At 38.2% G+C, this 14,269-nt stretch overlaps 1 protein-coding gene across 1 annotated transcript; it reads left to right on the top strand.

Annotated features, from left to right (window-relative positions):
* Positions 1–1,777: 1,777 nt before the first annotated feature.
* On the top strand, positions 1,778–14,134 carry LOC124626041 (B-cell receptor CD22). The gene is made up of 12 exons (XM_053675957.1): positions 1,778–1,805; positions 6,583–6,653; positions 7,417–7,761; positions 8,072–8,320; positions 8,852–9,109; positions 9,200–9,457; positions 9,548–9,805; positions 9,893–10,141; positions 10,228–10,312; positions 10,665–10,710; positions 11,790–12,007; positions 12,100–14,134. Exons 1-12 carry the CDS (start codon positions 1,786–1,788, stop codon positions 12,146–12,148), a joined length of 2,106 nt encoding a protein of 701 aa, XP_053531932.1. The 5' UTR covers positions 1,778–1,785; the 3' UTR covers positions 12,149–14,134.
* Positions 14,135–14,269: the final 135 nt, after the last annotated feature.

A 14,269-nucleotide genomic window follows, 5' to 3' on the forward strand; every position in this document is an offset into this window, starting at 1 on the left:
TGGAAGAACTTAGGAAGGTTGAAAACAAGTCAAACAGCTGCATTCTTGATCAGTTGCAGAGGTCGAATGGCACTCAGAGTCAGACCTGCCAGGAGTGAGTTGCAGTAGTCCAGTCTCGAAATGACAAGAGACTGAACCAGCACCTGTGTGTCCTGTATGGATAGGAATGCATGAATCCTTCTGATCTTGTAAAGAAGAAATCAACATGAGCATGTCCAATTAACAATGAGAGAGGAAAAGGACAGTTGATTGTCCATGGTTACCCCAAGGTTGCATGCAGTAACCGAAAGTGGGATCAGAGCGTTGTCCAGGGAGATCACAAGATCCTGACATAGTGATGAATCACCTGGGATGTTTTGCTGGGATTAAGCTTCAACTGATGATCTGCAATCCATGATGAGATGTCTGCCAGATGTGCTGAGATCTGAGCAGAAACAAGGGGATCTGATGGAGGATCTGAACGAGAGGATGAGTTGAATTGCGAATCAGGACAATGTAAAGAGACAGTTTTGAACACTGATCTATTTAATATACTCAATAATTGATTTTTGTTCAATTTTAACAAACCAAAAAAATTCCATACTGCAGTTTTAAGTATTACAGCATTATAATTACAGTACAACATTTGTATATAGTAAACAGTAGTATAATACTCATTATAGCATTATAGTATTACATTTAGTATTACAGTATAACATTTACTATTGTAGTATTTTATTCAGCATTATAGTATTAACTTCAATATTACTGCCTTATATTCAGTATTATCTCCACTCACGGATATTTCTAGATATAATCTTCTCTGTAACTGCAGTGTTTGTGTTTTCAGTGTCGAGTGTGTTCGTCTTGAAATATCTTCTCACGCGACACACTCACACTCTTGTTCACAAAGATCTGCCCCCAGGATGTACGGCAGCCGCTAGAGTACATTTCAGCTAGAGTTAGCATTAGCAAGCATTAGCAGTAGTAAAGATTAGCATTAGCATTAGATCATTTTCAAGCAATGAGCTAGGCTGTTCATTTATGAAGGGCTTTGGCTTAATTCTTAATTTAGATACAGACGATAAAAATACCACATGCTTGTTGTATCACATTGGGGAGGATAGAAAGTCTCACAATAAGATCAAATATACCACGCAATTAGATAAATATCCATAAGACCTTATTTCAAATTAAGACAAAGTTTAAAACGTTGTAGTGCATGTGTTTGGTGGTTTGGGGTGTTGTTTCACTTCCTGACGTGGAAAGGCAGTAGGTTCATTTGTTCACACATTGGACTGATGTGTTAAAATGTCCAGTACAAAGTGCATGCACACTTTTTACTCTGGTGCAAACACAGTCTTGCTGGTGCATTGAGACCTTTTTGAAAATGGTAATTAAGCCTAAAGTTTTGAGGCTTAATTAATAAAAAAAATAATAAAAGGTCTGGTATTAATTAATTTTATTTTGTGTAAAACATCTGAGGTAATAAATGCACAAACACACAACACATTACACAAAAATGACTTTATCATACTCGAGGTGAAAACTCTCTGCTTCAGTGCTAGTCTCTTAGGGTTTATTATATTTAGGGAGCATGTCGAGTATTTTCTTTTAGATTCATTAAAAATGCAAATCTTTCATCTTTCTTTGTCAGTGTTTTTTTTCTCCAGTACAGAAGGAGGGACAAATTTAGCAATAAAGGAAACGAAGGGGTGTGTTCACACATACAGTACAACATCAGCACGTCTTACTCACACTCTCTTTCTCTCATGCTTTTATTTAGTCATAGTTTGGTTGCTGGACATGAGGGTCGAGAAGGCACCGTAAGAAAACATTAAACTTTAATATTGTTTACTTACTAAATTTCCTCATTATATGTACATTTCCGGAACATAGAGACGCTCAGTGTTGGGTTTTCAGTGCAGTTGTACTTTGTGGTGTTAAATTGGGAACTACGTGACATTTAGCAGTTTTTACTGATTGTTTATCTGTACTGGGAATTATGGATATACAGTATAATACTGATTTCATGATAAATTATATCTGAGATAATTGTTGCTTTTTGTGTATTTTTATAACAATTTCAAACTCGGAACATTAAAAAAATATTGAAAATTTAAAATGGCAAATAATAAAAATGATTTTTTTTTTTCTCCTCATGTTCAATGTTAAATGCTTATTTTCAACGTCAGATTCACATTTATTCATTTAGCAGATGCTTTTATCCAAAGCGACTTAGAAATGAGGAAATACAAGCAAAGCGATATATCAGGCAGAGAACAATACAAGTAGTGCTACTGTACAACATTTATAATTGAGTTCTAGAGAAGCAGAGTGCACAGAGTAGAGGTGTAAGAGCTAGGGTAGTTTTATTTATTGATTTATTTTTAGGATAATGGGTTGGCATTTTAGGGGTTAGTTAGGTGTTCATGGAAGAGGTGGGTCTTTACCTGTTTTTTGAAGATGGTGAGAGATTCTGAGGTCCGGATTGAGGTTGGAAGTTCATTCCACTACTGAGGCACAGTTAATTTAAAGGTTCTGGAAAAGGACCTTGAGCCACGCTGAGTATGTACTACTCAGCGTCGGTCGTTGATCGATCGCAGATTGCGTGAGGGAACGTAAGCCTTCAGGAGAGAGTTGAGGTAGGAGGGTGCTGTTCCAGACAAGGTCTTGTAGGTGAGCATCAACGCTTTGAATTTGATGCGGGTGGCTACAGGAAGCCAGTGGAGGGAGATGAAGAGGGGTGTGACATGGGTTATTTTGGGCTGGGTGAAGACGAGGCACGCTGCTGCATTCTGAATCATCTGAAGAGGTTTGATGGAGCTGGCCGGGAGGCCCGAGAGTAGTGAGTTGCAGTAGTCCAGTTTTGATATGACAAGAGCCTGGACTAGTATCTGTCTGGCCTGTTCGGTGAGGTAGGGTCTGATTTTCTTGATGTTATACAGAATGAGCCTACAGGACCGTGTAATTGTTGAAATGTGCTCTCTAAAGATCAAGCTGTCATCAAAAGTCACCCCAAGGTTCCTGGCCGTCCTGGTTGGCTTGAGTGTGGTTGAGCCGAGCTGTACGGTGAGGTTGTGGTTGATTGAGGGACAGGCTGGGATGAAGAGAAGCTCAGACTTTGCCAAGCTGATCTTAAGGTGGTGTTCCCTCATCCAGTTTGAGATTTCAGACAGGCAAGCAGAGATTCATGTAGTGACAGAAGGATCTTCAGGCTGGAAGGACGAATAGAGCTGCGTGTCAACAGCATAGCAATGATATGAGAAGCCATGAAACTTAGTCACAGGCCCCAGAGATTTAGTATTAATAGAAATTAATACTAAACCCAGAACCCAGAATACTGGACCCAGAACTGACCCCTGAGGAACCCCAGCTGTGAGTTGCAGAGTTTCAGAAATACCTCCCCTCCACAATACCTTGAAGGATATATCACATCAACACTCACATTTTGGTCATGTGACCCACCTCTATTGTCATGTTTCTGAGTCCTCATACAGGAGTAATGTTATCTTATATAGTACTTTTATCTTATCTATTATTTTCCTGCTTTAACACACTCAGGTCTGCTTTATTAATTATCTGCTGAGGTGAATCAGGTGTGTTGGGAAAAGGGAAAACACTGACATTAGTAGAGCAGGAGTACTCCAGGAGCAGAGAGGAGAAAGACTGATTATGTAGCTGCGGCTGTTGGTGGAACTGTGGTGATGTAGTGTGGAAGGCCATCGGGGCCAATACATGTAGCTCCTATTCGTTGATCAGATTTGTATCAAACAGCTAGAGTTTCAGTTCAGTTTGTCTTCTATATACCTGGTCTTTCCTTTCTTAGTTTCTGATGAAATCTTCTGCTGTTTAATTGAGTTTATTGGTGACATATTGAAACTTATGAACCAGCGAGACAGAGAATCGGTTATCACTGCTGTTTGTCCCACTAGTGCACGCTCTATTTACATTTGAAATATTTACTTAGCTTCATGCATAATAATAAATCTACATAATTATTCTGTTTTTACCCGATTCTTTACCCTAACTGACAGCACTGCACCTTTCTGTATTAATACATCCTGGTTTGTAAAATATGTGTGATTTTTGTATTTTATTTAACTTTAGACATCTTTCCAGAGAATCTCTCTTTCAAGTATCAGATTCTGCTATGCAAATAATGACACTTCTATGAATATGCAAATTACTGCATAATAATGAAGCAATGTTTTAAGCATGTGTTAGCTTCTCTGAGTAGATTTGGTAACAGTGACTTCATGTACAGGTTTTCATTTGTGGCTGGTGAATGTTTGATTATTGTGAATAATTAAAACCTCTATAAAAAGTTCAGTCATGACAACTCTCTCAATGAGATTCTCAGCTGTTATTGATAGAAATGGAGTGTGTAAGTAGGTTTAGTCTTGGTAGACTAGATCTGCTATGCTGCTGCTGGGTGAATATGAATACATGCTCTGACAGACGTGCACAGACGATGATACAGATCTGACTGACAAAACGTGTGTACTGCTGCTGCTCCGATGAGCCATAGGACTCGAGTGTGTACTAGCTATGTGTGCCTGGGCCTGCTTTGCTGAATGGCTTAACTCTACTGAACTATGTGTGAGTACTATATCTAATGGCCTAGTTGGCTATGTGTGCCTGGACCGGGAGCCCAGAACTTATTTAACTGTGATTTAGAGGCTATGTGTTCCCTGCTGAAGCCTGGATTTAAACTAAGCAGGCGTCCAGATGTTGAGATTAATGCATGTTGTAGTGAGTGAAGGGCAGTGGAACGGATAATCGAATGGTGACTGTGGGATCGCTAGACAGAGATATGGATTTGTGCTCCTTGAATGTGAAAAAACCCAGTACCACCTGGCAGGTCTTTACATTGCTGAATAGTGTGGAATTCATTAGGGTGTTGTTTTTAGAGTGATAATCAGCATTAAACAGGCATTTAAGACCTTTTATCGGCCATTATTAGCATTTACCAGCACTTATCGGAAATGATCGATGTTTGACAGGCATTATCAGCGTTTATCAGCATTTACCATCATTTATAGGCCTTCATCAGCGTTTACCAGCATTTATCAGCCATTATCAGTGTTTATTAACATTCACTGTCATTTATCGGCCTTTTACCAGCCTTGATCAGCCATTAGAATGTTTGCTGGTGTTTGCCATTGTTTATCAGCCTTTGCCTTTATCAGCATTTACCAGTGTTTACTGGCCATTACTGGCATTATCTGCATTTCTTAACAGCATTTATCAGAGTTTGCCATTGGTTATCATCCTTAATCAGCGTTCATCAGCCATTATCTGTGTTTACCAGCATTTTCAGCCATTACCCAGTACCCTTGTCCTGGTACTCATCTTCCTCTCCCTCGTATAGGCATTTTTCTTACTTTCTTTGTGTTGCTCTATATTGTTCCTTTTCCACACAAGGTCAGCCCAAAGAGGTCCTTTTTTACTGTGTACCATATGGTCATGCGATTGAAAGAACCTCAACACCTCAGTGTGTTTCCTAGATGGGGATCAGCCGTGATTGATCTATTTGCATAAGTTCAATTAGCTGTTTCTCAGTTGAAATGGAATAAAATACAGGGATATATGTGTGTGTGTGTGTGTGTGTGTGTGTGTGTGTGTGTGTGTGTGTGTGTGTGTGTGTGTGCTTCAGTTCACAATATGAACAGCTGTTCACTTTGACTTTAGCCTAGAGGTTAGGTTTAGAGCGTGATGTTATCTGTTCTGACATACAGTGTGAAGGCATGTGTAAATTTGGCAGTAAAGTTCCATTGTCTTGCTCTTGGTTTAGTTTGTGTGTAAAAGAAGTTCAAGCATTTAACATTTGTGTTAACTGTATGCATTTTGTGTCAAAACAACAAGAAATGTGTTAATTGTATAGCCTACACAGACAGATGTTGTGCTAACTGTGTTAAGAGTTTAGGAAAATTGTTAAAAGTATTGAAAAAATTGTCATAGCAATCATAAAAAAAACTCAGTAAGGACAGACTGAGCCAGTGTTTACCAGCCATTATCCGTGTTCACCAGCCATTATCATTGTTTACCAGCCATTATCAGCGTTTGTCAGCATTTATCAGTATTTGCCTGCTTTAACTGGCGTTACCCACATTTGTCTGTGTCACATTTGTTACATTTGTGTTCACGAGCGAATATAATTGATTGTGTGTGGTGTAAAATACTGATGTGATTAATATGAGTTACTGTTAAACCCCTGAAGTTAATTATTTTCTTATAACAGCACGTCCCTGCTGTTTATTCCTTTTATACCACAACAATCTGCCATTAATTAATATTTTCTTAAAGAATGATGTCATACTTTTTATCTGTTTATTGTTACTTTTAATGCTGTGTGTGATGTAAAGTATGAACTCCTCTGTCCTGAAGATATCAGGACACTTAAACTTACAGCTTTACCTCTAACTGTTACAAAGCGTTGACACTGGAGACTCCTTCCATAAACGTTAAATAAACATCTCCTTACAGAAAACTTCACCGTATCAACAATTACTCACATTCCTTAATCTGTTCATGAGGAGCGTCCGATTGTATGTTGTTGTGACTTATTATAAATACATTTTATATATTTTGTTTCTATAGAATCTTTCCAGTAATGATGTTCCTCAAAATGGCTTCTCCACTTCATCTGGTCTTTCTGTTCATGATCTCAGGTGAGTCACACATTAACATCATCACGACTACACACCCCAGAGACAATAAATACAAGTAGAACCACCAGTGTATTTAGATTTTTGTTATAATTTCAACATTATAAATATAATATAACACTGCTCCTCACTTGAGCTGATATTGTACGAATCATGGTCTGATAGTGGTAGGGTTCGAATCCTTGGTGAAAGAGCGATTTAAATATTAGTGGACTTCCTGAAGCTTTGAAACCTTGATGAATCTTCTGTTTCGAATCATTGGTTCTGAACGCATATCAAACGATCCAAGTCACGTGATTACAGCAAACGAGGCTTCATTACGTCATTGCTGTTTCGAAACGTTACGAAATGTTGATGGTTCGCCTCTAGGGGGTGCTGATCTCCAGGTGAACCAATGAACACTGTTTAATATATAATAATATATAATGAGTCTTGGCCAGTAGCGCTCTGGATTTTCTGTCCGGTTTTTTAGATCAAATATTATCTTACATTATATTATATTACATTAGATTATATCATTTTATATATTGTTCTCCATGCACTAGATTTATTATTATTTCCACATTTCTATCCATTTAAATAGCGGGCTGTGCTCGGTACTGGTTTTCCATCTTGTACCGGGCCGAACCCCGTGACGGTAAAGAATTGTTTTTATTTCTGCAACCCGGAGTTCCAGAGGAGAGAAGTGAAGCTGTAAGATAACCCAGTGTTTTATGGGGCTCAGGATAATGACCTCTAATCACCTCTTTCATGTGTCATGTTTCAGGAGCTCTTGGGAATAAATGGAGTGTGACATACAGCAAACTAAATCTCTGTGCTTTAAAAGGATCTACAGTGTTTATGAACGTCACGTACACACATCCAACAGGTCTTAATGTGACGAACAGGTTTTGGTTAATAAACCCAATTAAGGGTAAAGAACCGACTGATCTGCGTAATGAATCAGGTTACTCAGACAGAGTGGAGTATTTAGGAGATGAACAGAGACACTTCTCCCTCAGACTGAGTGACGTGAAGAAATCAGATGAACACACGTACTGCTTCAGAATCATAACAAATAAAACAGGAGAAAGATACGTGGGTCATCCTGGAGTCATACTCACTGTTACAGGTAAATAAAATCATCTTATTTTCTACATCTATCACTCTGAACATAATCTCTCTTTAGATACAGGAGAGTCAGAGTTTTGAAGCGGATTAATGAAGATCTCTAACATGTTCTTTATAAATTAAATTGAACAATAGGTGCTTGTGGTAAAAGCGACTAGTCTCCAGAGTTGAGAAGGTTATTAACACTGAATATAAAACTGAAATGATTATCATTAGATAGAAAAACACTGTGAGAGAGCAGAGTTTAAAAGTAGACACTTTACTGTCTTCAGGACAGCTTTCCTGATTGAATGTTTCTCTCGGTGTGTAAGATCTTCAGGTGATCGCTCCTGCAGAAGTGACAGAGGGACAATCAGTCGTTCTGATCTGTAAAACCACCTGCAGTCTGACTGATCCAACATTCATCTGGTACAAAAACAGACGTGATTTAACCACAAACACCCCCAAGAGCAATGAACTCCACCTGCAGCCGGTCAGCAGTGAGGATGCAGGCAGTTATAGCTGTGCTGTAAGAGGATATGAACATCTCCCCTCTCCTGCTCAAACCATCAGAGTCAGATGTGAGCTTTATTTACCTTCTTATATATTTTATAACTCAATAGATCATAAATCACTTCATATTTACAGAAATTAAGGCAAAAATGTAATGACATTGAATTGCCTTCACTGTCATTGTAAGACATGAAAATGTTTATTATATTAGCATTAAAAAAGAAACACACACACACACACACACACACACACACACACACACACACACACACACACACACACAGGTGCTAATAACTTTAAACATTTAGGAATAATGAATCTATACAGAATTGGATGTTGACCATGTGAAGGGAAAATACGAGCACACACAGGCATGATAACAAGAAGGTGTCCCAGAATTATTACAGTATAAAAAGATTCTCAGATTTATGACTCTATTGTGCAGTGAAGTGGGTTTTATATTCATTAGGAGCCAGACATAATGTTAAATAAAAGCACTGAGATGAGCTGAAAATTATATTCAAGAACTGATGAAAGATAAATTTACACTGCTTATGGCCTTGAACTGCTTTCATCATTCTCATCATGGAACTCTCTAGATCCTCCAAAGAACGTCTCAGTGTCCATCAGCTCCTCTGGTGAAGTAGTGGCGGGCAGTTCAGTGACTCTGACCTGCAGCAGTGATGCTAACCCACCTGTGGAGAACTACACCTGGTTTAAGGGGACAACATCAGTAGGAAAAGGAAATACCTACACCATCTCCAAGATCAGCTCTGAGGACAGTGGAGAGTACAAGTGCAAGTGCAGTAATGAAGTCGGACATCAGGACTCCATCAGTGTAACTCTGAATGTTCTGTGTAAGTTAAAGCTGAAGATCTCCTCACAGTTAATAAGAGATAAAACTCTCATAGATTTACTTTAAAGTTTCACTTTCCTACCCATTTTAGATCCTCCAAAGAACGTCTCAGTGTCCATCAGCTCCTCTGGTGAAGTAGTGGAGGGCAGTTCAGTGACTCTGACCTGCAGCAGTGATGCTAACCCACTTGTGGAGAACTACACCTGGTTTAAGGGGACGACATCAGTAGGAAAAGAAAAGACCTACACCATCTCCAAGATCAGATCTGAGGACAGTGGAGAGTACAAGTGCAACTGCAGTAATGACGTCGGACATCAGGACTCCATCAGTGTAACTCTGAATGTTCTGTGTAAGTTAAAGCTGAAGATCTCCTCACAGTTAATAAGAGATAAAACTCTCATAGATTTACTTTAAAGTTTCACTTTCCTACTTATTTTAGATTCTCCAAAGAACGTCTCAGTGTCCCTCAGCTCCTCTGGTGAAATAGTGGAGGGCAATTCAGTGACTCTGACCTGCAGCAGTGATGCTAACCCACCTGTGAAGAACTACACCTGGTTTAAGGGGACAACATCAGTAGGAAAAGGAAATACCTACAACATCTCCAAGATCAGTTCTGAGGACAGTGGACAGTACAAGTGCAACTGCAGTAATGAAGTCGGACATCAGGACTCCATCAGTGTAACTCTGAATGTTCTGTGTAAGTTAAAGCTGAAGATCTCACGGTTAATAAGAGATAAAACCGTCATAGATTTACTTTAAAGTTTCACTTTCCTACCCATTTTAGATCCTCCAAAGAACGTCTCAGTGTTCCTCAACTCCTCTGGTGAAATAGTGGAGGGCAGTTCAGTGACTCTGACCTGCAGCAGTGATGCTAACCCACCTGTGGAGAACTACACCTGGTTTAAGGAGAATGAATCGTCACCTGTAGGATCTGGACAGAGTTACGGAGCACTACAGAGTGGACAGTACTACTGCGAGGCTCAGAATCAACACGGCTCTGAGAGATCAGCTGCAGTGTCCGTCACTTTAAACAGTAAGAGCGATGATGTAAATCTATAAATCAGAATCACACTGATAAATATTTAACACTGATTCATTATCACATCATCGTCCACACAGGGGTTCAGAGCTTAGGTGTGTACGCAGGTGTTGGGGCTGTTGTGTTTGTGTGTGTTTGTCTCATCATCACCTTCCTGTTTATAAGGTAAGAAAATACAAGATTTTTTCATCTTCATTTAAAAATTGGAGTGAGTTTATATTTAGAATTTTTACTGAATTTTCTGCATGTTTGAATATTTTTCCACTTAACACGCATATTTTTAACTGAGTAACTTTTATGTAAACTATATGAAAAAATGTGAACTGAAATAGATTTGAGCCTGTGAGAGAATACAAAGACATTCTATTCAATTGTGTGCTTCCAACCTTGTGGGTAGAGTTTGTGGAAGAACCACACATTGGTGTGATGGTCATACTTTTGACCACATTGCGTATGTTTCGTGTTTAATAGTTCACTCTTGATATTTTGTTGTTGTTGTTGTTGTTTGATTCAACAGGAAAAAGAAAAGAATTGATTCAACAGTAGACCAAAGTTTTAAACAGGTAAATAATGTACAGATAATTGTTGAGAAGTGTATCTGCACTGTCATTTAAAAACTTCACCGTGTTTTTATTATAGTGAAATAACTCACGGGGTGATGAGTCACTGTTTCCACCACAATGGTGATTAATTTCCTCAAACAGTATGTGCGTTTTGTGTTGTATTTATTTTATTTTTACTTATAAAACAGCGATTTACCAGTGACTGCACTGCCTCTGCCACTCGATCCTTCTGTGCTTACATCTGACATTCTCATAAGCAAAAAATCTCCAGAACAAGTTTTGGGTGTTTGTCGGATTTATATGGAATTACCATTATAAGCAGCAGATGAAATGATTACATTTGGAATGGATCCAAACAAGGTCATGGTCACATCAAGGTCAAATCTCAGAAATATGTTTTCATCAATAGCTTCCTTCTTGTTTGAAGAATATTTCATACATATTTCAGGCATATAAATTAGGAACAAGAATGGCTGGGTTAGATGGTGGTGCCGACATCCCCTGTTCTGCTTGTTTATTTATTCATGTATCACACTTCATACTATTGTCTGTTTATAGTTACATTTAATGTTGTGAGACATCTGTAAAACAGGTTAGTTCCTGTTCTTATTGACATTATAGCAGCGATAAACCTTTCCTTACCAGCCCTCTCTTTATTCTCTCCCTTGAAGTTAATTAGTAAAAAAATCAACGCAGCTTGTTATGCTACTGAGAAACTCATAATGTCCTATGTCCTGAAAATGCTGGGAAAAAAGTTCCAGCCTTACCTCTTACTGTTAAAATGCTGACACTGGAGACTCCTTCCATACATGTTAAATAAATGATTCCTTAAACGACCATGTCAATGATTATACATGTTTTTAAATCTGTTTAGGTGGAACAGAGTTCCTGTGAATGAGCTATTACTATAGAAACTAGAACTTATTAGAACGAGTGCATTAATATAAAGCTGTGATTTGGGCAGCGCTACTATTTATCACCATCTTCTGACTAATCACAGTCCAGAATTCAACAAAGCTGCAATGTAGATGTTCGGCATGTTCACTCTGTCTCTGTGATGTCATGTTCTCACACCTCAGGATGATCTTTACGCCAACGTAGCAGTGACAAATCCAATCGCTACGGCATCCGCTTCAGCCTCGGCCAATCCGGATGAAGTTCTCTATGCCAGCGTTGTACGTCGGAGTGCCATTGACCCTGGGAACACTGAGAGTTCTGCTGTGAAAGCTTCTGCCTCTGAGGATGATGAGGTTCAGTACTCTAGTGTCAGATTCACTCGCAAAGGTGCTGACTACAGGTGAGAGGAGCAGGTCTGTTTCCTCCACTCTAACAGAGCTGGAAATGATCTTCTGCTGGATCTTACTGTGATCATTTACTCTCTTTCTGTAGGCCTTCCAATGATGAGGATCCCACTGCGATCTACAGCAGAGTGAAATAAACAACATTCACCCAATTATTCAACATCACCACAACTTGGCCATAGTGGAAAGTAGAAAATCACATGAGCCTATTTCTATTTTTATTTTTTAAATTCCTTTTTTTGGCCCTGAGTAGTGAATTCTATGGATTATTTTGTATTGTATCAGGTGCAGACTTGTGTTATTAGCTACGATGGACATGTTATCGCCAAAAGTCTTCTCTAGGTGTGATTGTTCAGTTGTCTTCCCATTTTATTTACAAGGTATGGTAATCGAGGAGTTGTATTTGGATAATATTTTATATATTTTGGATAAGACTTTCATTTGTTGTGAGAGATTTAGTAGTTCTGATAGGAATGGGGGTGGTAGGCTATAATGTCCTGTCTTTTAGGTTGCTTTTAGAGCATATAATGGATTTAAGTTGTAGAAATTCAAGGAAATGTTTATTTCTACTCCATGCTTCTCAGCTAGATAAGGGTAATGATGAAAAGGTGTTGTTTTTTTACATATGTGTTTAAGGTGTGTAATGCCTTTGTCTACCCATTTGGGGATGTTTATCTTCACTGTGTTTGCAAAGTCGGGTTGTGCCATATGGGAGCATTTTCGGTTAGTTGGACTGGTGAATTTATTGTTTTATAAAATTTCCATCAAGCTGTTGGACTTTTGAAGCAGGGGTGGCATTTAATATCAGTGTTGATGAATGGTAGGTCTGAGATTTTGATTTTATTGCATAGCTCCTGTTCCGCATCTCGCCAAATCACATTTATCTGACTGGGCTTTATCCACTTGATTATATATTGGTCTTGGTTAGTGAGGTAATATTTTTACACCAACATAAGTGATGTAGTCAGTGCTTATGGGGATAGACAGAGATTGTACTGTATTTTTGGGCAGTTTCATGTTGAGATGGAGCATAGAGGATTTGGACTAGTTAACTGTGTAACTGAAAGTTTTACTCTACTACCCAAACATTTTTTTAAAAATTATTCTTGTATTGATTCTATACTGTAGGTTTTGGTAAGAAGAGTATGATATCATCAGCATATAAGCTGATTTTGTATTCCATGTTTGCTGTCTGGATCCGATTAATGTTTACATTCTGTCTTATTGCTGCAGCTAATGGTTCTATAAAAATGGCGAATAGGGATGTAGAGAGTGGGCTTCTGTGTAGAGTGAAACTGTGTGATATCAGTCCGTTAGAGATAACTGTGGCCTTTGGTGATGTGTCGAGTATTTTTATCCAATGAATAAATGATTCACTGAAATCTAATCTATGAAGAGTGGTGAGTAGAAATGTCCAGTTAACTTTATTAAAGGATTCTCTGCATCAAGTGTTACTATTACTGATTCTATATGTTGATGTGATGTGTAATGTACCAGGTTGAGGAGTCTACACATGTTCGTGGTTAACTGTCAGTTTTTAATGAGTTGTGTTTGTGTTGATCAGTGATGGGATTGGTAAGGACGGTAACTAGAGGCTAAAGTGGGGTCTTTAATGGATTTTAGGTGAAGTGATATACTGGTGATATTCATTTCTATCAGAAGTTTCATATTCAGTTTAATTTCAGATACTAATCTGTTGAAGTGTGGTGTCAGGATAGTCCAGAACTGTTTATAGAACAAAGCATCAGGATCTGGTGTTTTATTATTAGGGCATGTAAGGGCATAGATCTCATCTGGGTGTATTGTTTATCTGTGGAAACTGCTTGTTCTTGTATGTATAGTATTTAATTAAGTCTAATAGCAGTGTGTGTGTGTGTGTGTGTGTGTGTGTGTGTGTGTGTGTGTGTGTGTGTGTGTGTGAGAGAGAGAGAGAGAGAGAGAGAGAGAGAGAGAGAGAGAGAGAGAGAGAGAGAGATTTATATTTATGGAAGATAGACAAAGGTATATGCATCATTTATGTAGGTTCAGGTGTGAGATCACTCATCTGTAAAATGCTATATGAAAATTGTGTTGATTTATAAATTATAAGAATATTTTTGTACTGTGTGCGCATGTGTATTAACTATATAACTATTCATATATATATATATATATATATATATATATATATATATATATATATATATATATATATATATATATATATATAAAAACATTTAATGTTTATATATAGAGTATTCTGGAATATTTTAAATATT

Source organism: Ictalurus punctatus, chromosome 26 (genome assembly GCF_001660625.3).
Source record: "Ictalurus punctatus breed USDA103 chromosome 26, Coco_2.0, whole genome shotgun sequence".
In the NCBI taxonomy this organism is placed as follows: Eukaryota; Metazoa; Chordata; class Actinopteri; order Siluriformes; family Ictaluridae; genus Ictalurus; species Ictalurus punctatus.